Below are 26,146 nucleotides of genomic sequence, written 5' to 3'. Positions count from 1 at the left end.
TCTTCCATTGACCGCGGCACACCTGCACCAGGGTAAACCTCCGCCTACCACAGTCCTGCTTTACAGGTGAAAATAGAGCAACAGGACCGCTGAGTCTTTGACTTTATTCATTTTCTGCTGTGTTTTACTTGCATCTATTTGAAAGAGTGAGTGTAAACACAAAAAATATTTTATTTTATGTGCTGGAATGTGTAGAAAATAGGTTTAAATGTTAAACTAATTTATTCAAGTCAGAGAATGTTGCATATAATTAAATTTTTGCTTGATGCATAAAGTTAAAAGATTAAAACTGATAAAACAAGTTAAAAAAAGAGACTTTTCCATTTGATTACATTTTATATGATGGATTATGCAGAAAAAGTAGAATTGGGCTGAAAGATCTATCACTTTATCACCTCTTCAGGTTGTAAATCGTGTTTTTAAAAAGTAACTAAGTAACTAAGTAATTAATTACTTTTGAAATCAAGTAATCAGTAAAGTAACGGGATTACTTTTGGGGGAAGTAATCAGTAATTAGTTACTGATTACTTTTTTCAAGTAACTTGACCAACACTGGTTACCACAGCCATTATCCAGAACTACAGCGGCTATTGGTTACAGCGGAGGAAACCAGTCCGGTAAGCAAATTTCTGTCTTAGCACATTTGTGGTTTTCTTTTGCCGCTGGTTTAGTGAATTTGTTTTGGAATCGGTGAGAACTAAGATAGCTAACTAGCCATTGTTTACATTGTTACATGAAGTCTGGAGAATTCTTGGCTCAGTTGTGTGTGTTTAGAAGACTTAACTTGAGAATTTACAATAGGACTTTGCTATCTAATGGATAATGTCACGCTAGCTAAATCAATATTTTACATAAAATCTATGAAAAACTGGAAACTGTGTTTTTTTTAGTTCACTTTTACAGACGGGTTGTTTGATGCCTTTCAATGTGTTGCTGATGTCCGGAAATATACTTTCACAGGATAAGCCATGTATATAATTACTGACTGCAGTTATTCTGTAGAAAAATATGATGTTAATTCTAGTGCCAAAGAACTCTGCTTTCTATTCTAATATGTTGCATAAAGCTCAATTATTTATAAGTGATTTGAAAAAGTGTCAGAAGCCTTAAAGTACGTCAAATAGTTTCACCCAACTGATTCTTCTCATAGATTGCCTCTGTAGGTGGATGTGATCATCTACCCTCCTGGCCAATCAAAACAGTCTTGTCTCTGAAGAGAGTGAGGATGTAGAGCAGTGCTTTTCACTCAACACGGCAATTTCAACAAGATGACACCTCCGAAGCTTGTCTTCTATCTGACATGCCTCTTCTTGGTGGAATTTAGTAAGTTGCATTTTATTTAAAAAACAAGAACAACTATTTATGTTTTAAATGTATCATTCTGGTTAAAAATAATTCTGCTCTTTACCCCATTTAGCTCAGATGAATCATTTAAAACAACCCAGAAATTTACATCAAGAGAAAGGATTGATATCTGCTAATGTTGGAGACTCGTTGATTTTGCGATGTTTTCATGACAGTGATGCTGCAAAGTATTACTGGTACAAGCAACTACTGGGACAGAAGCTACAGCTTATTTCCAATACCTATAAATTTGACAAAAATGGAACTTTTTATGATGAGTTCAAGGACAATCCACGCTTTAAATTGGAAACTGATGTGGGTATAAATCACTTACAAATTTCCAACGTACAAATCACAGATACAGCAACTTACTTCTGTGCAAGTGGTCTTTCATTTGTGTTTGAATTTGGAGAGGGTACCAAAGTCATTGTAAAGAGTCAAGGTTTGAGCATCAAAGCTCTAGTCCAGCAGTCTGCTTCTGAAACCATCCAGCCTGGAGGCTCTGTGACTCTAAACTGTACAGTACACACTGGGACCTGTGATGGAGAACGCAGCATTTACTGGTTCAGAAAAACAGAAGAATCTCAACAAACAGGACTTATTTACACCCATGGAGGTGGGAATGATCAGTGCGAGAGAAAAACTAAAACACAAACTAACACCTGCGTCTACACCCTGCCGATGAACGGTCTGAATCTGTCTCATGCTGGGACCTACTACTGTGCTGTTGCCTCATGTGGACACATACTGTTTGGAAAGGGGACAAAACTGGACTTTGAACGTGAGTAACGTCAAGGCTAAGCTTACTAAAAATACTGTAGATCCTCCCCAACAGGGAATGGGACAAAGTTGGACTTTCAAAGTGAGCAGATTTTCTACCAGGAATGGTCTGTTTTTACTCAATAGTATTTATTTTAACTTTGTAAAAAAAGTTGTGAACTTGTTTTCACGTTTTACAGGGGACGTGGACTCACTGGGTTTGGTGTATTTTTTGGGTGGTGCTTTGATATTCGTCATGATTCTTTCTGGCTTTCTGGCTTTCCTGATATGCAAGATGAATGGGAGAAACTGCAGCCAATATTCAGGTACAGTGTATTTTCATTGTTAAAAGCTTAATCTGTATTTTCTTTTTTGGTAAAAAAATAACTTTTTCTTCAACTTTTACCTTCAGAGTCTCATGTAGGACAGTCATCTCCTCACACAACCAATGCAGAGGTAAATATCACTGGAGTGTAACTTTCACAAGCACAAATCTTCCAGTACAATGCACATGAGAAGCAGTTACAATGTATTAATATATTATTTTGTTAGCAGGGTTACAACGATGCAGACAGCCTGCATTATGCCGCTTTACGTGTAAACCAGAGAAAACAATCAAGAAGACTTAAGGATGACACCATGAGTGAATGTGTGTACTCCAGTGTAAAGCAATGACTGTCTTTTGCTTTCTTTATAGTTGTTACAGAGAAGTACTTGTACAATTTTGATTTTAAAAACGGTTTCTGGGTCTTTTTTGTTTGTTTTTGTTTGGAATTTCATGATGGATATCCTAATATTATTCCTTTATAGTGATTTATAGACTTGACAGATGAAATATATCACATATTTCTTGATTTTGATGCATTTCGTTTAATGCTCTGGAATTCTTGCCATGTGTTTAATCACAAAATAAAGTAAATGTCATTATGAAGAACTTGAGCAAATGCGTGTTTACTTCTTTTGGGTATCTGGTTGCTCCCTGTGTATCGTACAGTACATGTGACAGTCCTCACTTATCCCAGACCAGCAGTGGAATTAGGAGGTGGCTGTGACCAGAAAAGCTGCCAATAATTATTTTGACACTTTAACAACTCTAAATACTGGGCATGTAGTTTAAACATTAAAAGTTTGTTGTTGAGATTTAGTTTCTCTATAGGTTATTATCACTAGTCTCGGATTTTGCCTTCATAGGAACTAAGGGGAAGTAGCTGCCAGGTGCTGACAGTGAAACACACTTCATTAGGTGATCAGTAAGTGTGACCACCTCTACAAAGCCAAAAACTTTCAGTTAGCATACGAAATGTTCTTGAGAACATGATCACAAAAAACAGACCAAGTTTAGGTTTTTTGAAGGGTTGCCAGGAAAAAAGTCCTTTTTAAAAGGAACCCATCAGCGTGGGATATTTTTTGGGAAGTTGCATTAGAATAAACAACATGTCTTGTTCAATAATGTCTATTAGACAGAGTAAATCAAAATGGATATGTTTGGCACAACACCACTGTCATTGAAAACCAAACATAGCATCAGCACAAAACACCTGGCAATAATTGTCAAGTCGAAGGGGTGTTGATTATTTGAGGAGGGGGGGGGGGGGGGGGGGGGGGTGTCAATGTCAGGCGTGTCCAACAGCTAAAGCTTGGCTTTAACTGTATTATGCAACAGGACAGTGACCCAAACATAGCAAATCTACAGCGGAACAGCTAAATGATAAAAGAATCAAGGTTTTGCAAGAGAGAAGTGCATGCCCAAATACCCCAAACTATGATGAACTAAAGCAAAATTGTAAGGAAGAGTTAGCTAAAATTTCTCTACAACAGTGTGAGAGACTGATACAGAAAGCATTTGCTTCAAGCTATTGCTCTTTGTGAGTCTTGGAGCTTACTTAAGTTGTAGGACTGTGGGAGAAAGCTGGAGTACCCAGAGAGAACCCACACAAACACAAGGAGAACATGCAAACTCCACACAGAAAGACCCTGGTCTGATGGTGGAATTGAACTCAGGACTTTCTAGCTGTGAAGCAACAGTGCTAACCAACATGCCGGTGGCATAGGTACAAGTCCTCATACAATGTACATTACATATATTTATATATATTGTAAAAGTAGTCAAAAAAAATGACATCAACAACAGCACGGTGTCATTTCTGCTTTTTTTCCCTGTAACAACAGCACGACAGATAACAGTCCGTGAACAGTCGCCTTTTTGTTCTCGCTAACCCTCTACATTCTACCATCTACAACTGCCATGGTGTTAATGTCATCCTGAAAGATATGAACATCGAGGGTAAAAACAAAGGAGACTGCTACCGGGCTTTAATCCGCCGATCGCCATGCTGCGGTTACAAGAAAAAGACGCTGAAATTACGTTCTCTATGCATTTAGACGTTCCTGTGCTTTGGCTAAACATTGGATTGAAACTTCAATGCGACAATGACACCAAGTAGAATTACATACATATTGCATAGCCCCAAACATTTCTTTTTCAAAGCCTGCAGTGAAGAAAAAGGTTGGTGATGAGCACAGACAATATCAGGAAAAGTGAGAAATGCAATATTTCTTTGTTGAGCACAGCAGCGTGTCATATTTGCACAGAGAAAGTTGCAGTGCACAAGAAATACAATTTGAATCGTCATTACACAACTAGACATGCTGCGGTGTATGCAAAATACCAGGGAGACGAGAAAGCCAACCAGGTTGCCAATCTTAAAACATCTACTGAGGCTACAAGATTTCTTCAAGAAAGCAACCAAAAAGAATAATGCAGCAGTGAAAGCTAGCTATGTGGTTAGTGAGATGATTGCTAAAGCAGGAAAGCCATTCACAAAGGTGAATTTGTCAAAAAGTGCATATTGCAGGCTGCAAATATAGTCTGTCCAGAAAAGAAAGGTCAGTTTAGCAACATCAGCCTTTCTGCCAACATCAGCATTTCTGACCTGTCAAGTGACATTTAAGAGCAACTGTGCGAGAAAGCCAAATGTTTCAGTGTTTCAGTTGCTCTTGATGAGGCCACAGATATCACCGATACTGCTCAGCTCGCAGTGTATGTCCGAGGTGTTGTTGACTGCTTTGAGGTGATGGAGTACTTGCTTACAGCAATTCCAATGCATGGCCAGACCACCGCTCAGGAGATATGTCACAAGCTGTGTGATGCCATGGAAGAGGTTTGTTGGAATAACAACTGATGGAACGCCATCAATGACGGGGAGGAAAAATGGACTGGTAAGGAGGGTGTGGAGGAGGCTATTGCTCTGCACTGCATTATCCATCATCAGGTCCTTTGCAGCAAACACCTGAAGTTTGACAAAGTGATGTAAACATTTCAAAATGCATCAACCAAATCAGATCCAGGAGCTTAAAGCACTGAAGGGTTCCGTGCTTTTTTAGAGGAAGTGGAGTCACAATATAGGATGTGCTCTACTTCACTGAAGCACATTGGCTTAGCAGGGGAAACGTATTGAAAAGATTTTTTGGAGTTGATAGCAGAAGTGAAAGCCTTCACGGAGAAAGATGGAGTGGCTTTTCCTGTGCTAAGTGATCCCAAATGGCTCATGGACTTAGCTTTTCTTGTTGATATCAGATATAAGCTTAATGCACTGAACAAGAACTTACAAGGCCAGGGGCAACTTGTCAGTGCTGCCTATGACAACAAGAAAGCATTCTCCACAAAACGTGTGTTTTGGAAAACCCAGCTCTCTCAGACGTTCCTGACATTTCCCAGCATTGCAAGGCACTTGTGGATGCAGGCACGCCATTCACACCATTTAAGGTCATCGTCACAGTTACTGCTGGCTCAGCCCAGATCTCGACTTAAGACTAGAGGTGATCGATCGTTTGCTCTTGTTGCACCTGTGCTTTGGAACAATCTCCCGATTGGCATCCGGGCATCTGATTCTATTCATTCTTTTAAATCACAGCTTAAAACATATCTTTTTAAACTTGCCTTCTCCACCTTTTAATTGCTGGTTTGTTTGTTTGTTTGTTTGGTTGCTGTGACCTATTGACCTCTTGTATTAATTCCCTCCTATCTTTCTATTGGTGTTTTTTATTATGGTGGTACAGCTTTTATCTTGCTATTACCCATGTGCTGTAGTCATTCTTATTGGTAGCTTTTATCTATGAACATAACTCCTTATTTTTATTTATCCATTATCAATGTTTGAACCTTTTATTGTTTTATGTAAAGCACTTTGGTATGCCCAAGGCTTTTAAATGTGCTCTATAAATAAAGATTGTTGTTGTTGTTGTTGTTGTGAGAAGTATGTTGATGTCATTTTGAGGCTACAAGAGGTTTTGATCACAGATTTGCAGACTTCAAGACGCACAGAGTCACATTTCAAATTTTTGCTAGCCCCATCTCCTTTGATGATGATGCCCCTTGTGTGCTTCAGATGAAGCTCATTAAACTGCAGTGCAACTCAAAGTGAAGATCAGGGAGGTGAGTGGAAAAGCCGACTAGCTTGGGCATTTTTTGAGAGAACTGACCCCTAGCTTCCTTCGGCTTTCCTGAATGTTCAAGCGGCCCATGTGCCTTTTTAGAAGCACGTACTTCAGCGAAAAGCTCTTCTCCACCTTGAACTTCAATAAGTCCAAGTACAAGACCAGACTTACTGATGAACATCTTTAAGACATACTGAGGATCTCAACTGCTTCCTCCCTCAGGCCAAACCTCTCATGACATGCCTATATGACATTAAAGCTTGGTTGGCCCTGTCGGTCTCTCAGGTCAGCTGACCAGCTGCTCCTGGAGGTACTGAGACCCTGGAAACTCTCTATCGTGGCTCAAAAATTATGGAATAATTCGCCCTGGCACGTTAGAGAGGGCCCTTCACTGTCCACTTTTAAATCGCGTCTCAAAACCCACTTTTATTCTTTGGCTTTTAATCTCAGTGAGACTTAGTTTTCAGTTGAAATGAAATTAGTTATTTAATTAATTATTTTTTCTTTGTTTTATTTGGCTTTTATTTATATGTTCTGTAATTTTATTTTATGGTTCCAATGTACAGCGCTTTGTGTCAGCTGTGGTTGGTTTAAAGTGTTTTATAAATAAAGGTGATTGATGGATTGATTGAAAATGTGGCTGGGCTATGCGAAAGGAAGCCCTGCCAGGTCTCTAGCTGCAAGGAGTAGGCGAGACACATTCAGATGAACAGCTCATGTTCTTCACTGTTCCATTCATGTTCAAAAGAAGGTTAAAGGTTAAAGAACTGTTAATACAGACATTTGAATCTGAATACAGGAAATATAGAAGACTGAAGAAACCACAACTTATTAACTCTTAATTTGTTCATTTATTTTTGTGTTATAGATAATAGATTTGAGACTATGGGAATTTTTTAACAATAGTTTTCTTGTGGAAAACCTTGTGCAACACAGCCTCAAGCTGACTGTGCCTTCAGCGGGCCAGCTAAATTGAGTTTGAGACCCCTGATATAGATGAAACCCAACCACCTCTTATAAATAACGCTTCTTCTACAGAAATGTCCAAGACTTAACTGTCTCACTGACAAACTTCTACCAGAAGAAAATCTTGCAGACATTAACACAGCTCTACTCACCATCCCCAGTACCAGTATGACAGAAACCATTGAGCGTGCCACTGTCGCACCTTAATACTATTAACATTTGGGTATACGATTAAAAAAGCATGTAAAGAGAACCTTCCATTCAAAAAGAAGGTTGGAAGCCCAGGACGATGTTTACTGGCTGCAGAAGGGTTTCATGAGAGACGGATCCTCTGTGTTTAAGAAGTAGAACAAAGTGTCCATAACTAAATCTCTAGAATCTGACAAACAAAGGCACACAGATCTGGCTGCTGGGCTGAGGAAACACAAGATAAAATCTACTCATTCAATTTGGATAGCATTTAAGATGAGCCATAATAGTCAAGTGCTCTACAGCTACAAGCTTTGACTTGCATCAGTGTGAATGCAGAAAAGAAGAAGTCTGTCTCTGTCTGTGCAGCAGCTCGTGTGGTTTTTGTGCAGGATGTAAAGGTAGTTCCACACCCACATAAATACACCATTAGCACCTTTAAACATGCCACCAAAAGTGGTGGATTTTCAGGTATCGTAATACTACTTGGGTGAAATATTTAGAGTAATATTTACATCAGTGAAGAGAACAGACTAGTTGAACAGGGGTATTTGTGTTCCAATGAGCAAAAATAAAATAAAAACCCAACAAAAATAAATCGAACATAACATCCAAGTTCCTTGGCAGATAATTTAAAACTATTCAGCTGATGAAATCACATCACTTGAATTGCATTACCATTATGACTACTGCCATTATACCTATGCACATTTGGAGGTTTTGTGTGTGGGTTGTGTTTGTACCACTATCTTACTACCCTAACACAGCTTTTTGTTCCCTGCTGCTCAAAGCAAAGAAAAAACAACACATTTCAAAAAAAGCATTTCTATAAAAATTATTGAATTTCACATAAAATTTAAAAGTGAAATAAAAGATTAATTTGAAAAGTATTTGGGATGCAATGATTTCAATTTGTGATTTAAAATTTTCAAATATGTTGGTCTTTCTGCTTTAATAAGCCGTTTGGACAATTACAATGCACACTCTAAACATTCATGTTTCAGTGACAAATACTGAGCAGAATCCACTCTAAGGTGGCACCAGTCTCTAAGCTGTAAACTAATGACATTAATGTAATTTTCCTTAGTGAACATATACTGCACTAGTCAAGAGCCTCAATGTTTTTCATATATACTCATGATATTATGAACTTTACACCATAGGTGGTTGTGAACATGTGATTATGTTTCCACAGTAGGACGTACAGTGTCACTGTAGACTGGCCAATCAAGATCAGTCTTGGGTCTTCAGAGTGGAGAAAGCATCAAGATTCTTTTCATTTGACACAACGATTTGAACACGATGACACCTGCAAAGTTTGTCTTTTATCTGACATGTTTGTTCCTGGGGAAAATGGGTAAGTTCTGTTTCTGTTCTTTTTAACATCTCTTCAAGTTTTCACCTCTTAAGGAAATGAATATGTTGAACTGACTTTTCATTTGCTTTTATTTTGATTTTTATTGTAGTCCAGAAGACCCATCTGCAACCACAGGCATCTGTTTATCAAGAAAAAGATTTTATCTTAGCTGATGTTGGAGAAAATGTTAGTTTGCATTGTTTCTATGAAGGTGACGATTCAGCATGGATCTTGTGGTATAAGCAAACTCTGGGACAGAAACCGAGGCTAATCTCTACGTTCTATGTGTACGATACAAAAATCACTTTTCATGATGAATTCCTGAACAACCCACGGTTCACACTGGATACAGAAAACGGAAGAAATAACTTGAACATTTCAGATTTGAAAATCAATGACTCAGCTACTTACTACTGTGCATGCAGCTATAGATTTGTGTTAACTTTTGCAGAGGGTACCATTGTCAAAGTAAGGGAGACAGGTTTGAAAAACCCAGCTTTAGTCCATCAGTCACCATCTGAGACCATCCAGCCTGGAGGCTCCGTAACTTTGAACTGCACGGTACACACTGGGACCTGTGATGAAGAACACAGTGTTTACTGGTTCAAAGAAACAGAAGCATCTCGTCCAGGACTGATTTACACTTATGGAGGCAAAAATGATTATTGTAGGACGAAAACTAACCCACAAGCAGACGCCTGTGTCTACAACCTGCCAATGAAGGATCTGAACATGTCTCATGCTGGGACCTACTACTGTGCTGTTGATTCATGTGGACACATAGTGTTTGGAAACGGGACCAGATTGGATCTCAGCCGTGAGTACTGAAGAGTCATTTACAGTCAATTCTGATCACTTTTTGTGAGAAGATACATATAAGCTAAAAATCTCTTTCCGATGACTGGCTAACTGCAGGTGAGGCAGACTTTCTTGTCTTGGTGTACTACTTGAGTGGAGCTTTGGCATTCAGTACCATCCTGGTTCTCCTACTGGTTTTCTCAGTATGCAAGACAATGAAGAGAAACAACTGCCTTTGCCCAGGTATGTGGTACTGCTTGTGCCTGATAGCTTAAATTTGTTACGTTTATCTTTTAGCCTTTGGATCTGAGTATTTTTTTGTCTTTGACTATTAGAGCCTCGTGCACGATTACCAACTCCTTCAACAACAAATTCAGAGGTAAATCAAATCCCAGTTACTTACTAATAAAACAATGCTAAATTTCTGTAAAGGAAATATCTCAAATGACTTTTGCATATTCTCTTGACAGGCTTGTCAAGATGCAGACAGCCTCCATTATGCAGCTTTAAGTGCTAAGAAACTTAACAAGTCAAGAAGACAGAAAGACAGCAGCAAGAGTGAATGTGTGTACTCCAGCATAAAGCAGTAAATATGGACATTTCAACATTTCAATGTCGAGCAGACAAAACAATTCTACATTCTGTTCAATACAATTTATGACCAGTACTAACATTCTAGCCCAATTGCAACTGGAAAATCAGGCGAATGCATGTCCTGCTTATCTCCCATCCATATTCCAACAGGATTCTTTGGCTGTTACTTGAGGAATGATTACTTTTAAATACATATACATTTCTGAACAGTATATATTCGTTTTACTAAACATTTGATCTCAAGGTTGTAAAAAAAAAACTGCATGAATGAAGTTTTCGTGCCAGACTACAAACAAATTGCAAGGTTTCAGTTTTATTCTCTTTTTTTGAACCATTTTGTTGGAGTTTATGCGTTCACATTTAGTAAAAAACCAGCACTGTGACTAAATAAAGCTGCTAGGCTATGGCTGCAGATCTTTTTCATTGTATCTCTGTCAGTGCAACATCAATGATCTTGTGTTTTGAGCCAGTGTGACTACTTCAGGTACTATACAGATTAGTACCAGAGCCAATCTAGGAATTTGCTGCAATCAATTTGAAGCTATAGCAGAGCGTTGTCATGAGATAGGTCACATCAAATAGAAGATGAACCAGTAAAATGGTTATATACACCTTTTTCTAAAAATAAATATACTGGTGGCTACTAGTGCAATCCCTCAGCCCCCTACTAGATGTGTTGTATAAATTTGAAAATATCAAGTGACATTCTTCTTGAGTCACATTCCCAACACTTAGAACCAACCTGATCTTTGACCTTGACCTATAGGTCAAGCTCACTGAATTCTAAAATATAAATGTATGCTATCACTTTGAAAACCCTAAGTTCTTAATTTATGGTGTTCACAAGAATTTAAGAACATATTCCCCCTGACCTCACAGATATTCAAAGTCATCCAAGAATTTAAGTAGAAATGAGTTATTGTGTTCATAAGATTTTCAGTAAATCTGACCTCTGATTTTGATCAAGCTCGACAGGATTCCAGAGTCGTCTCTATCTTCTAAGCCGACTGAGGTCTCTACAGTGAAAATAACAAATAACAAAGTTCTCATTTTAAAGTAAAATGTCAATCATATACATGTCGTTTCTCTCTATGTTCTGGATATTTATAATTTAGCTATTTCTATTTATTATAGCTAGTTCTTATATTTTGTAAACTTGTAATATATTGTATTATTTAAGTTAGCATGCTCACATTTTCAGCATGTTACTGTTCTTATTGTCTTGGAGCAACTGTAAATACATACTTTCCATAGGGATTAATAAAGTATTCTGATTCTGAATGGCCTATCCCACCTTGCAGCTGCAAGAGAAGTACTTGCAGCTACTGACAGGTACCAAAAAGAGAGAGAGAGAGTATTACTCTGATATTTGCATTTTTACATTGGCTGACAGTTAAATGCAGAGTTGAGTTTAAGGTTCTATTAGTTGATTTTTAATCTCTCCAATAGCTTGGCTCCTGGTATGCATGTCTATATCTATACATACATGAGTTGCTTTTAACCCTTTAAGACCTATCATAGAACCAAGTTCGCAAAAACCATCAAGGGCTACGATGAAACTGGCTGACTCTCTATGTGAGCCAGTTTCATCCTAGCCCTTGATGGTTTTTGCGACTGCACTTGGGGACACATTCAAAGTTTTAGGAATTTTCCAGACTGACCAAATTTAGGTTCTTAAAGTAATAATGGACTGTCATTTCTCTTTACTTGTCTGATTAGTTCTTGCCATAATATGAATTCTAACAGTTGTCAAATAGGGATGTCAGCTGTGTACCAACCTGACTTCTGTACAACACAACTGATGGTCCCAACAACATTGAGAAGGCAACAAATTTCACAAATGAACCCTGACAAGGCACAAATGTGAAGTGAAACCATTTGAGATAAGGCCAAGGGTTTTCAGTGCTGTCAACAAAGCAAAGGGTGGCTACTTTAGTTCTTGTATCTTACTATTATGGGTTTTTAAGTAATTGTAATAATTCCTGGAGTTTTGTTTTTTTATTTGATTCCCTGCCTCTCCCATTAAATCTCAGCCTCTGTGTTAGATATTCCCTTGTTGGTTAGTTCCTGTTTTATTTTGATAGTCATACGTACCTTCTACTGAATAACTTCCCATGTCTCATTATCCCTGCTGTGCATTCATCCTATTTCCCCTAACCTCATTACTTTGTGTTTATTGTTTTTTCCTTGTATTTTTTCTGTTTTCCCTTGGATTATTCTGAACGTTTATCCTGAACAGACAGTGATAAAAGCTTATTTTGTATTTCACTCCATCTTTAGTTCTGTACTTAATCTATTGAAACGCAATGCCCCCAGTAATGGGGGAGAAAGGGAGAACATCTGGAATGTACCACCAGATCTGTTATTTAAATATAGCTGTTTGATATCCACAGAAACGTCAGAATCTCAACTAAAAGCTAAAAAAAAATCACAAAACACAGCTACTGTAAAACAGTAAATGGTTAAAGAGCAGGTAAAAGGATGTAAACACAAAGCACAAATCACACGATCATGCCACGATACACGATCATGCGTCAGGGTGCTGAAAGCAGAAATCTCACAGATTCATAAACTGCTGGTTTCATCACTTTCTGAACTAAATTCACTGAACCAGCTGCAAGAGAAGACCAACGCTAGGCTTCACATTTAAGGAACATTGTAATGAATTCCCTCTTAGTTCGGTGTGTTTTGCTGTGAAGACCGGGTTGGATTTGAGATACTCAAAAGGGATTAAAAAGAGTTGTGTGACTACCCCAGGTTTTCCCCAATACAAGACAAATTGCACATATTATTTTCTTTTTCAGACATATCTGTTACTATTTGTCAAAGTTCAAACAACCTCTGTAATGTAGCTTTGAGTTCAAGTCATCCAACTAATCGGATTTTAGCGCAAAGATTCAAACCAGAGCTTTATGTTTTTTTGTTGTTGTTAAGAATCTCATTGAAGATGCTTTGTGAAGTTAGAAATATTCTTTTGATATTGGTCTTTAAATCGCGGTTTTCGGTCTAAAGATAAGATCTCTTTAAGCTTAGACAGGCTTTAGTATTGTGTAACTACTTGGCTGTATTATCTATTGTGTGATCTTTGTGGTTACAAGCGGGAAATGACCTGATTCTGACTTAGAAAAAAAAATTTTTAGAAACTGACTGAAATCATACGTTCTTTCCTTTGTCAGTGCACAGCCATTTACTGTTTTTGACAGGATGTTAAGTATTATGCAGACACAAAAATGACCAAGGAAACACTCAAAAACGCCAATATAAACATCAGTATATAAAGTGAATATAAGTTCACATTTAGATTATTATGTCAGCAGTATAACATCAAATTCTGGAGTTTTTAAACAAACTACTTGTTTTATTCTGCAAACTACACTATATGAGTAATTCGTTTTTGTATATAAATTTCCTAAGGATATGCTTCCCCAAGGCCAATGGCCTGTTTGATAGTGATACAGATATTGTCCCAAAAAATCCACCAATTTTCATTAAATTCAATTTGGCACCTTTTGCAAAATCCACCACCTTCACTTTACTTTTTTATTATTCTATTCTAGGCTGTAAAACGTAAATGAGAGTTACTATGCTCTTTCACCCATTTTAAAAATGTTGTGCTTAATAGGCATCTCACAATGTCAGTATTTATTATTAGAAAAAACAAAACGTGATACTATTGTTTCGAGTGAGCACGTTGCATTTCCTAAGTAGGACATACAGCGCAGCGTCACAGTTAGTCGGCCAATCAAACACAGTCCTGCCTATAAAGAGTAGAAAAGAGGGTTTTTTCCTTCCTTTTTTTCACACAGCAATTTTCTGCACAATGGCTTTTTCACTGCTGGCTTTTTATTTTGCAATACTGTTATCGAGGACTCTGGGTGAGTTGTGTGCTTGTAGGTTCATTTCTCCTCTCTAAGAATATTGAATTCTTTCACTTTTGCCTTACATTTGCTTTATTTTATATTTCAATTCTGCTCATTTGACTGATCTAGAGCTGTCCTCATCTGGTCATCAGAAGAGCGCTTTTGTGTCACGTAAAACGAGTGACAACTTGATTTTGGAATGTTTCTACGAAGGTGAGGTTGCTGCAAGGCTTTACTGGTATAAACAACCTCTTGGACAGAAGCCAATGCTCATCTCTTACTCCTACATATATGAAAAAAATAACACATTTTTTGGCGAATTTAAGAATAATCACCGCTTTTCACTGGATACTGAAAATGGCAAAAACCACTTGATGATCGGAGATTTACAAATTTCAGACTCAGCGACTTACTACTGTATGACCTCTTATTTATACAGATTAACATTTTCAGAAAGCATTACTGTTATTGTTAACGATGCAGAGTCAAACGTCCAAGCTGTGGTCCAACAGTCAGCTTCTGAGATCATCCAGCAAGGAGACTCTGTGACTCTGAACTGTACAGTACACACTGGGACCTGTGATGAAGAACACAGTGTGTACTGGTTCCAAAACTCAGACGAATCCCATTCTCAGTCCCATCCTGGACTCATTTACACACATTGGGGTGGGAATGATCAGTGTGAGAAAGAAGCTAAGACACAAATACACACCTGTGTCTACAACTTGCCAATGAATAACCTGAATCTGTCTCATGCTGGGACCTACTACTGTGCTGTCGCCTCATGTGGACACATACTGTTTGGAAATGGAACAAAACTGGACTTTGAACGTGAGTAACATTAAGACTGAGTTTACTAAAACCACAGTAGATCCCACCCAGTTGTCTAAACTGTCTGACTTCATGCAGATAATGTTTTCTGGAGCGGCACCTTTGCAGTCACCTCCATCCTGAGTGTATTGCTGGCTTTCTCAGTGTGTGTGATCAGCAAGAAATGCATCTGCAAATCTCCTGGTAACTAATTTTTAGGGTTTTTTTTAACCTGCCAATTATTCCAGAATTATAAATATAAGAAACTTTTGTTGTTCTTGTAGAATCTCAAGCAAGTCTCCCCAAAGCAGATGCAACGGTGATGTATTACCAGTAACTATTCAGTTACCATTTTTCTACGCAAAAGTCAATCTGTGGACATATTTTTATTAATAAGTATTTTGTTGCCAGGCTTTCCAAGAGGCAGAAAGACTCTATTTTCCATCTTCAACTGTCAACCTGCGCAACAGATCAAGAAGTCAGAAGGATCACACCTGGAGTGAATGTGTGTACTATAGTGTAAAGCATTAGTACGCAGAGAAGACACGGTGTTTAAAAATGTAGTATTTCTTTTTTATGTTGGGTCATGTTCACAATATAATTTTTTTTGCTAGTTAATCACATTTGTAACGTCAGTGTAGTTTGAAGATAAAGATGGAATAATGAAGGAATCATGAGAGACAAATGTCAGTATTCACTTCTTTTTTAATCCTCATTCTCTGCCAACAGCCTTTTAATTTTTTTTTTTTTTTTTGTAAATTTAATGTTTTTGAAGCTCAATAAACATAATAAAGACTAAAAGACCTTCAAGCTTGAGACAATATCTGTGTGCCATTTCAATTCAGTGATAACATGTCTCATTATTGTGATTATTATTATTGTGTATGAGAGAATTAAGCCAAGCTTGTCTCTTCAAGAGAATGGATCATGAAATGCAGTCATTCTGCTGCCAAATTAAGTATAGAAACTAGACTTAATCTGTTATCCTAAATACAAAAGGTCCCAAGCAGGAGTGGATCTAGAGAAATTTTCTTAGAGTGGCAGGGAAATCAAATGGGATGGCAAAATGAAAGTCATTTCTTTACACATACAGATGTGTAGTTTTTTTAAAATTTAGAAATAATTTACAAAAAATTGCACAAATCTGCACTTTCATGAAGAAATTTTTGACCGAAAATTTAAACCAAATTTTTCATGATTTATTGGGTTCCAGGGTATAATTGGCCATTTTTGACTACTTTTAATTTTACCTTCATTTTTCACCATTAAAAGCTATTTATATTCCCTTGTTTGGTATCAGTCTTTTCAGCACAAACTCACATGTCTGAATCCGCTGTTATTCTTTTCATTTTGACATACTGTATTAGCACAATTGATATAAATCTAAATTTTAAAAACTTATGCTCAAATTTTAAGTTCTATACAACTATTGCCCCCAAAATGCAGCCAATACGTAGCACGGCACATGTTTCGTGTAGGATAGTTAATTTAAATGCCCGTCATAAAGTAATAACTAGCTCTGAGCTGTGTTTAATATTAATAAGTCCTAAAGTACAACTACATTGTATTTTCAGTTTTTCCTCCATTTTGCTTTAGATTGCAACTTAGCTTGCAAAAATAATTAAATAGATAGCACCTAACCTTTTCTCTAGATCTCATGGTGAATACTCTCACTAACACCAAGTCTCTTGTTCTCAACTTCACTGATTTTAATCGTAGTGAAGCCTGTACTGGGTTGGGTGTGTAAAGGAGGATTACGGTAAATATTTGTTGTCAATACAACTACTTTTTGCTGCCACTGCTGCTGCAGGATATCCTCATCAAGATTTAGGAGGGTATGCCATGTGAGAGGTCACTACTGAATCTCTTGCAGAACAAATGATCAGGGGTAATATGCTGAAATTAGGAGGGGTTGTTTCAGCAAAAGAATATACCCAGTCGAATAATGTGAACTATTTACCAGTTATGTCGATTGCAAGTATTTGCAGATATCAAATTGGAATTTTGCATTAGGGAAATGACATGCTTATTATTACTGGCAGGTAAAAAGCCAGGTTCTTATGAAGTGGTATCAACCGGTCGCAGCAGATGGCCCTGCCCCTCCTTGAGCCTGGTTCTGCTGGAGGTTTCTTCCTGTTAAAAGGGAGTTTTTCCTTCCCACTGTCACCAAAGTGCTTGCTCATAGGGGGTCATATGATTGTTGGGTTTTTCTCTGTACCTGTACCTTTAACTTTTGTTGTGATTTGGCGCTATAAATAAATAAATTTATAAATAAATAATAATAAATAAATAAAATTGAATTGAATTGGTATGACTGCTTTGTTTGGGCAGAGAAGGATTTGTTTATGAGGCAAGAAATTGGGGAATAGGACGATGCATTAGGGGACAACATTTTTCAAGTAGGGCTAGTCGAGAGTGAGGACCATTAGCATGGATTTAGGGGGGGAAAGTCCATGTTGAGGTGGAATTGCATAAAAAAGAGTGAAGCACTTCCAGTAATGTAACTTATAGTCTAAAGTGCTTTGACTGTTAAAAAAGATTAAACTGTTTATGGCTAATAGAGGATGGGGAATGCCTGGATACTGATGTGTGAAGAAAAGCAACAAACCTGTAGCCTTAAAAGGTGACCCAAGTTCAGGCATGTGGTCTGACAGCAGAGTCAGTTAAAATAGGACAAGGAGAGCTGACAAATTATTGTCAATTGAAGGATGACAACAAGTAAATCCCATCCCATTGGTCATGTTGTTTTGGCAAAACATCGTTGACAGACAGCTTTGACACAAATTTAAAATGTCTTTGCTGTAAACATTTGAGTCTATGACAAACAGGCACAGAAAGCTAAAAGTGGGTGCATCCTGTCAAACAGAGTGCCTTTTACCATTTTTCTGTTTAGACGTGTCAGTGCAACGGCCTCTGTGGTTTCAGCAGGATGTGTTGTTACGCTAACACATACATCACGACCTAAGGTCCACTTGCTGTAAACACCCAAAAACTGTAGTTTTCCACAGGTCTTGTTTATTTCATGCTGCAACTCATGAGCTCAGAATACTTTTTATCCGGAATGCAAAACCATTATTGAAAATGATGTATGATAATCATTATTCAAACAGCAGTAGAGTAAAGAGTAAAATAACATAAATTACAAATGTTACATTGCATTCCTGCAACTTAAGAGCAAAGATATTATAATCCTGAACATAAAATACCAAAATCCTGTGTGAATGTATTCATGTTGATATTCCTAATGATCTCTTTCTGGGCCCATGTGCTGCTGTTTTCTGGTTTGCCCTACTGTTATCCACAATGAGCTCACTGCTGGAATCCTAATTCTGTATACTCAAATTATTACTCATCACATCTTTTAAATGAAATGTGTTTCACAGCATGGGATATGCTAGAAATGACAATCAATCATTACAATGAAAAACACATCATTATTAAACTTGAAAATCAAATGCAACTGGATCAGAGCAGCTTCTGCTTTGATCCTATTTATATAGTATAACAAACCTAATGTAGACCAAACTCCACTTTCAATACTTTTAGATCTGTTTGTAATTCCAAAAAACGTATAATTCCTCTCAGATATCACACTGTATTTTCCACTACAGGCGGCACTAAACGCGTGATTGTGAGTTCCATACAATAGATACTGTGTCACCTTTGGCTGGCCAATCAAACACATTGTTGCCTCTCAAAAGTGGAGCAGCTATCAGTAACCTTCATTTTACACGAGAATCTCACCACAATGGTGTCTTCAGTGTTTTTCTTCTGTCTTCTGTGTCTGTTATTCGGAAAAATGGGTAAGTTCCATTACTAAGGATTCAGATTTTTGTGTTGTTAGGTTTTTACGTTTAACTGAAAGTGCATTTGTTTTTTTCTTCGTTTCCACTACAGTTCAGATGACAGAGTCGCAAATATTCTCATCTGAACATCAAGAGTCTCGTTTCATATCAGCTCAAGTTGGTGGAAAAGTGACATTAAAATGTTTATATGATGCTCACGTTTCTGCAAGAGTGTTCTGGTTTAAGCAAAATCTGGGACAAAAACCAAAGATTATCTCTCACTTTTTCAAATATAATGTGAACAACTCTTTTAGTGAAGAGCTCAAGAACAACCCACGCTTCACACTGGATACACAAGATGGCAAATATCACTTGACGATCAAAGATTTGCAAGTTTCAGACTCAGCTTCTTACTACTGTGTTCAGTATTCATACACTTTAACCTTTTTAGAAAACATCATCATCAGTGTAAAAGGTTCAGGTGTGAACATCAAAGCTGTGGTCCAGCAGTCAGCATCTGAGACCATCCAGCCAGGAGGCTCCGTGACCCTGAACTGTACAGTACACACTGGGACCTGTGATGGAGAGCACAGTGTTTACTGGTTCAAAGACTCAGGCGAATCCCATCCTGGACTCATTTACACACATTTGGGCAGAAATGATCAGTGTGATAACAAACCCAGCAAACAAACGCACACCTGTGTCTACAGCTTGCCAATGAGTAACCTGAGTGTTTCTCATGCTGGGACCTACTACTGTGCTGTTACCTCATGTGGACGCATACTATTTGGAAATGGGACCAAGCTGGAGCCTAAAGGTGAGTAACCTTTTCTACCTGTTGCTCACTTTATCAATATTTAAAGATATAGACAAGAAAAAGCTCTGTTTTTGGTGTGTTGCAGGCACGTTTAATTCTCAGGGCTTGGTGTATTTTTTGAGCGGAGCTTTGACATTCAGCTCCATCCTCAGTGTTTTACTGGGATACTTGCTGTACAAGACAAACAAAAGAAACAGACACCAATCGACAGGTAAGTGGAGTCTTTTAGGTTACATCTTAGACCGGTTTTAGCTAAAGTTGGCTTTTCAATTAAATCAATGTTTCACAAACAGAATCTCAAGCAAGATTTTCAAGCGCCGCAACAACAAGTTCGGAGGTGAATATGTTTTTTAATGACTTCTTAAAGCGCTCTTCAACAAACTTTTACAGTCTTCTGTTTTATGGCCATTGTTTACATCTGAAATCATGTTCTTATCTACTTTGTACACATTTTCAACAGGGTTTCCAGCATGCTGACAGCCTTCATTATGCTGCTTTAAGCATTAAAATCCCCAAGAGATCAAGAACACAGAGAAACAACACCGACGATGAATGTGTTTACTCGGCTATAAAAAAATAAAGATGGACATTTGTAAATCATGTAGTTATTTCTTTGAATCTCCTTGAAATGGCTGCAGTCTTATCTTGTTATATAGATGTTTTTGTAGTTTCATACTGGTTAAATTGGAGCGATTCCCACTTAGGAACTGCATTTGTGATTTCACCTGTATGGCATACTGTAAATGTATGCTCTTTCTGCTGCTGTGGCTCAGGTGGTAGAATGGTTTGTCGGCCAATTGAAAGATTAGTTACCCAGGTATTCCTGTCCACATGCTGAAGCATCCTTCTCCATGACACTGAACCATGAGTTGCCTCCAATGTATCCATCACAGTGTGACAGAGTTACAGAGTGTTAATACTAGAAGAATCCTTAGTGAAGATAAAAGTGTTCTCTGAATATGCTTCATTAAATGTATAAGACTTCTTGTCAGGGGGCTGGGTCTCTGACCCACCATTTTTGAGTTATTTTGTATTTTGTTGGTTTTTTTGGATTACTTATGAGATAATGTTAAGTTCTGAGGTTTTTATTAGTTCATCTTAGTTGAAGTTTAGTCTAGTTTAGGTTATTGTCAATGTCTCCTTGTTTTTGAGTCTTTTTCCGTTTGCCATGTGTTACCTCCTTGTCTCTGTAGGTTTCCCTTGTGTCTCTCTCCTCTGTGTCCCTCTCCCTCTCCGTGTCTCTTGTATCAAGCTTGTGTGTCCTAGTTCATGTCTCTCCTTGTTTCCTGTTTTATTTTGAAAGTCTTGTTTCCATGTTCATTGTGTTTAATTTTGCTTCCCCTGTGGCGTCATGATTATTTGTGCCAGTGTTCAGTCCCAGTTTAGGTTTAGTTTCGCCCTTATTTCGCCTCGCCTTGTTGTTCTCTTTTCTTGTATTAGCTGTGATAAAGGGTCGCTTTTTGTTGAAACATCAGGTTATTTCTCCGGTGTCTGCTTTTGGGTCCACTCCACAAACACACCAGCGCGCCCGGCTGTGACACTTCTAGAAAGATGCACTTTGAGTGGAAATTACCAGCCCATCTACTTTTTAGTGGGGTGGATTCATTGATAATATTCCACAAATTTCACAAGACAAAAAAGTGGTAATTATTTTTCCTTTGTGATTTTCAGGTAATTAACCAGCACATCCATTGATAATCACATAAATCTATTTCAGTCAGACAACTCAGGTTTAAATTAGATTTATTACAGCAGCAGATGCCCCAAACTAACGACTCCTTACAAAAATGTTTGATATAGAGATTCAAACATGCGATGCAGGACAGCAGCAGCACTGACTGCCAGTTTGAGAGGATGTGTGTGAGGAATTGGCCCGTTTGTGCTTTATCTGGCTTTGTCACACATACGTACTGGAGGACAAATGCCATTCACCTACTCCATCCACAAATAACAGTAAATTGACAAAGAAATCAGGCCTTTTAACCATTGGTGTACAGCCTACCTACAGGGGAAACAGAATATTCACTTTTATTATAACTAGGATGAAATACAGCTATTCAATTATTTCAATTTAATTCAATTATGACTAAATCATATTTGCTACAAGAGATCCAACTACTTACCTGGGTCAGTTCTGTCATATTGATCATATTACAGGTGTGCTAATTGAAGAGTGAAAAGTGTTTATTCATGTATTGAATAGTAATGCAGAGAAACACTCAAACATTTTGTCATGGTCTGGGTGGGTACCTGCAGGTCTCTAATGGCGAATCCTCCTCCTTTGGGCAGAGTTCGGTTGCTCCTCCCTGGCTGACCACCTGTGAGCAATTATTCCAGCAGTATATCAGACCTGCGCACTCAACTGTTCATCGCCTGAGTATCTGCTATCCCCATGTTAGTCAAGTGGAGCATTATTGCTCTGTCCAGAACCCGTGTGATGACTTACCTGTTCTTCTTGTTCTCAGAGGTAGCACCTGGAGTGGAGGTCTTGTCTCCCTCATTCTCGCTTTCCTGGACCTGGGCCGCTTGCTGCTGATACGACGTTGCCTGCCGGCCCACCACTCACTTGCCTGCCTCCCCACGTCTCGACCGCTTCCGGGCCTTCCGCCCCACCTGTCTCCTCCCTGAAACCAAGTAAGGCAACTTAGTTTAACTGTGGAGGATCGTTGGTTGTCTGCTGGATCCCACTGACCGTGATCTCCTCTCATTCCAATGCCCCGGCCCCTACGTAGTCCTGTTTCCACCTCCCTGCTGCCTCTGCTGTTCAGCTGTCTCCTAGAGGTGTCTAGGTCACCCTTAGTTATCTTAGATTATCCTACGCGCCACTAGTGTGGTGGCGTCGTTTTTGTTTTGCTTGTGTTTGCCTGGGGGCGGAAATAAATCCTTTGTTCCCTTACCGTCTCGCTTCGGGTTGGTTTCTGCACCTGTGTCCATCTCTGTTCCCTCGTGCCACTGGGCTGTGACACATTTAGTCTAAAGAGCTTGGAAAGAAAAGCGTCTGGACTTTAAGTTGCCTGAATATGTTTCACCTCTCATTCAAGAAGGTTCTTCAGTTCTAGGGTCAATTGGTGGCGAGTGCCAGATTAAAGCTCTCTAACTAATCACATGAGCCAAGGTGTGAAAACGGATATAGGTCACAATCAGCCAAGGCTTCCGGTGAACCCGCTGTGAAGCCTAGTCCAACCCTATCATGTCATTTCCTGAGGTCAAAAGGCCCGGGATGTGAGTGGGTGTTAAGGCGTCTAGGAAGGGATCTCAAAACTGGTTTATAGATGGCAGACGGTTGGTGTCGTAAACCACTACCTCTGTTCAAAGATGGTCGTTGACAGTGGATATTGATGGCTTCTTTCACTCCTTTCAAGCCAAGTCCATACACTTTTCTTTCGAAGCTCCATAGACTACGACGACCTGGATCACTGAGAACCTTCACAGACACTTAAACATATAGCAGTTCTAGAAGTGCAGGGATGTTTTTTTTGTAAGCCAGTGACCATATTTGCAAAAGACAGTGGTGCCATGTTACAAGCTTGGTTAATAATTGATAAACTTGTGGCAGAGGTGTGGTCTCTAGCTCCGCTGCAGAGCAGAGGTGTTGCAGTGGGCTCAGGGGCTGTGCCAGGTACGCTGATGGGGCAGGTGGAGATAATTGTGTTAGCAAGGCCTCCTTCCTTTTAGTGAAGCTGGCGACCTGAGATGAAGGTATGTCGAGTGTTTAGTCAGCTGCAAAGCTGACTGCCAGGAAAAGATATTTGTGCCCAACCACAAAGGAACATTTCTGTGCACTAAATAAAAAAAAAAACCAAAACAGTCACCTGAATGCTGTGTGGGGTCCAGTTCTTTCTCAAAACTGTCAGGGTAAAATGCACAGATAGCTAAACAACAGGGAAATAGAAATAGAATGTACATCATCTAAACTAGTGTACCACACAGCAGATCACTTTTTTTTTTTTTTTTTTTTTATCAGATAATTAAAAAATAGAAAGGGAGAAGAGGAAAAAAAATAAAACAGTCACCAAAATCCCCCAGCAACACAGTTTGTAGAAGTTTAATTCAGCAACTCTAATTAGTGGAAGTGAGGCCTGTAGACAGTGAATAATTTTTTGTCAGAAGTGTCACTTACTAAGGTTACTGCATTGTAATGTACTGAGCACTTATTGGTCAAAAAAATAATAATTAAAGATACAGTACACCCAGTCAAATCCATAACCACAGAGACTCAAATACCATGATCCAACTAGTAACACTATCTCCAGATGGTCTTTTTAACACATATGTGGTGGGGCGTTCCATGCGGTGCCGTGCAGGGAAGGCGGATGCACCGGCACTGCATCTGCAATCATGACTTAAATATTGTACTGGGTCCCATGTTTGTTGTTGTTGGTGATATGTACGACTGGCAGCGGGAGAGCTCCACACAGTGAGGTAGCAGAGCGTGTTGTTGATAAATTTCAGGCTACTTGGAACCTCATTAAGATCCAACCATGAAAAATATGATTTTTTTTGCCATTTTTCAAGTGGTCTTAAACTTTTGATTGGGACTGTACATTGATCCTTTCGGCAGGGCTCAGATGCTGACAACACAGGGCCTCTTACCATTTTTCTGTTTAGATCGGGCTTTTCAGGCACTGGCACCTAGGCTGTGGAACTCTCTGCCATTGTCTTTACGCTGTCTAGACTCTACTGACTCCTTTAAAAAGCAGCTGAAGACATTTTTATACAAACAGGCTTTTAATTAATTTTAACTTGTATGTCTGATCTTATTGTAAAGCACTTTGTGATTTTTATCTGTGAAATGTGCTATATAAATAAATTTTACTTACTTACTTACTTTTAGGGTTTTGTTTTTCCTGTGGGGTCATGTTCACAATGTCTTTTTTTTTTTAAATTTCGCTTGTAATGTTTTTTGTAACTTCAATTTATTTTTAATTTGTCTCCCGACAAAATGTTTTTTGTAAAGCTGATGTTACTGAAGCTCAACCACAATAAAATATTTAAAAACCTTCAAACCTTGACTCTATATGTGTGTGCAAGCTCAATCCAGTGATAACGCAGATTGTGTATGCATCACTTACCTGGGAAACAACTGACACATGCAAGGTGGTGTTCTGTCCAGTCAACATACATTGTTAGATCGGCATACACATGGCACAAACTGACAGCTATGTATGTTAGACGATACATGCAAAACTGCATTTCTCTTTTCAAAGAATACATTAAAAACTGCAAAACGTGTAAATGCACTGCAAACTGTGCAGCCCTGCAATTGTTACTATAAACAACAATTTGCTTGCCCTAAAATAAACATCATTTACTTACCATTTGTCATCTGTATGCTGAACCGACGGCTTCTATTCACATGGTGGGATTACTCTACAATGTGCAAATTAGCAAGTTAATGCAATGTCCTCATCTTTTCTGACTGTTTTTTCACTAGTTTTACATTTGGCCAGGCTCAGCAGTAATACATGTTATATGCTATACTAATGGTAACATGATGTGATACATGGCCTGTAAAGATTGCACAATTAGTCAAATTCCTCCAGGATGGCACATAAATACTTGCTCACTCCCAGCACAGTTTCAAGAGCAAGAAAGAGATTAGAGGAGACAGCCAGTTACTTTGGATACCTGACTGTCATTAGGTATTGGGATGAAATACTCTGACTCATTCTTAGACCTTACACTGGCACAGTGGGTCCTGGGTTCCTCCTGGTGCACAACAATGCGAGAGTGTGCAGATAGTTCCTGGAGAATGAAGGAATTGATACCACTGACAGGCACCAACACTTGCCTGACCTCAATCCTCTTGAACATTGTTTCAGTACTTTTGACACCACCAGGTTGCACCACAGACAGTCTGGTAGCCCAGTGATCTGGAAGAAGGACATCATCCATCATCTCATCAGGAGTATGGCCCAGAATTTTCAGGCATGCATACAAGCACATGAGGGCCATACAAAGTGCTGAGAAACATTTGAATTGCTGAAATGAAACTAAGGCAATGAGGACTAGCCTGCTGCATGCTTTTTCTTTTTCTTTATTTTGGGGGTGTCTTTGTCACTACTACTAATGCAATGGGCCATTCCTTCTGATGCTATTCTACAGCATTCTGGAGGGCCTTTCCTAGACTGGCTTTTAAATATAAGGGTCTCAGTCATCCACCGATGTGTTTCAAGGGAAAGCAAATCAGTATGTTGGGCATTAGCTTCACTGCAAGTGCTGCAGACAGTAAGCCAGTTACAAGTTACAGGCATCCTGATTTTCCGTGATCACTCCTATAATCTCTCCTTCTCCTAAAAGGCAATGACGCCCTGGTTTTCAGCTCACAAAACATTAATATAAGAACAGGCTGAGGACTGAAGGAGTTGTGGAAAACTTTCATGACACAAGCTTCCAGAAAGATCTTGCTTTTGAATTTATGTTCGCTCAT

The 26,146-nt window shown here is 38.6% G+C and overlaps 4 protein-coding genes across 5 annotated transcripts; all 4 read left to right on the top strand.

The window, feature by feature from the left end:
* Positions 1-1,210: 1,210 nt before the first annotated feature.
* On the top strand, positions 1,211-2,986 carry LOC309703390 (uncharacterized protein). Of its 2 annotated transcripts, none has more exons than XM_082528174.1 (5): positions 1,211-1,323; positions 1,418-2,125; positions 2,304-2,429; positions 2,516-2,559; positions 2,659-2,986. In XM_082528174.1, the coding sequence occupies exons 1-5, from the start codon at positions 1,269-1,271 to the stop codon at positions 2,776-2,778; spliced, it is 1,053 nt and encodes a 350-aa protein (XP_082384300.1). In that variant the 5' UTR covers positions 1,211-1,268; the 3' UTR covers positions 2,779-2,986. The 2 variants fall into 2 exon arrangements, with proteins under 2 accessions (XP_082384300.1, XP_082384299.1); XM_082528173.1 differs by having other exon boundaries at positions 2,656-2,986.
* A 5,983-nt stretch (positions 2,987-8,969) lies between these two features.
* Positions 8,970-10,788, top strand: LOC309703392 (uncharacterized protein). The gene is made up of 5 exons (XM_082528177.1): positions 8,970-9,052; positions 9,162-9,869; positions 9,968-10,093; positions 10,186-10,229; positions 10,321-10,788. The coding sequence occupies exons 1-5, from the start codon at positions 8,998-9,000 to the stop codon at positions 10,438-10,440; spliced, it is 1,053 nt and encodes a 350-aa protein (XP_082384303.1). The 5' UTR covers positions 8,970-8,997; the 3' UTR covers positions 10,441-10,788.
* Positions 10,789-14,245: 3,457 nt separating this feature from the next.
* On the top strand, positions 14,246-16,016 carry LOC309703397 (uncharacterized protein). Its single transcript, XM_082528183.1, has 6 exons — positions 14,246-14,319; positions 14,434-14,517; positions 14,788-15,135; positions 15,214-15,318; positions 15,399-15,433; positions 15,526-16,016. The coding sequence occupies exons 1-6, from the start codon at positions 14,265-14,267 to the stop codon at positions 15,643-15,645; spliced, it is 747 nt and encodes a 248-aa protein (XP_082384309.1). The 5' UTR covers positions 14,246-14,264; the 3' UTR covers positions 15,646-16,016.
* A 3,094-nt stretch (positions 16,017-19,110) lies between these two features.
* On the top strand, positions 19,111-22,344 carry LOC309703040 (uncharacterized protein; the record flags this gene model as incomplete). The annotated part of the gene is made up of 5 exons (XM_082527745.1): positions 19,111-19,130; positions 19,214-19,716; positions 19,802-19,927; positions 20,010-20,061; positions 22,182-22,344. The coding sequence occupies 5 exons, from the start codon at positions 19,111-19,113 to the stop codon at positions 22,342-22,344; spliced, it is 864 nt and encodes a 287-aa protein (XP_082383871.1).
* Positions 22,345-26,146: the final 3,802 nt, after the last annotated feature.

The sequence above is a fragment of the Aulonocara stuartgranti genome (genome assembly GCF_965226115.1).
Source record: "Aulonocara stuartgranti genome assembly, chromosome: 3".
In the NCBI taxonomy this organism is placed as follows: Eukaryota; Metazoa; Chordata; class Actinopteri; order Cichliformes; family Cichlidae; genus Aulonocara; species Aulonocara stuartgranti.
The sequence above is the reverse complement of the archived record's forward strand: the minus strand, read 5'-3'. Positions and strand labels throughout refer to the sequence as shown.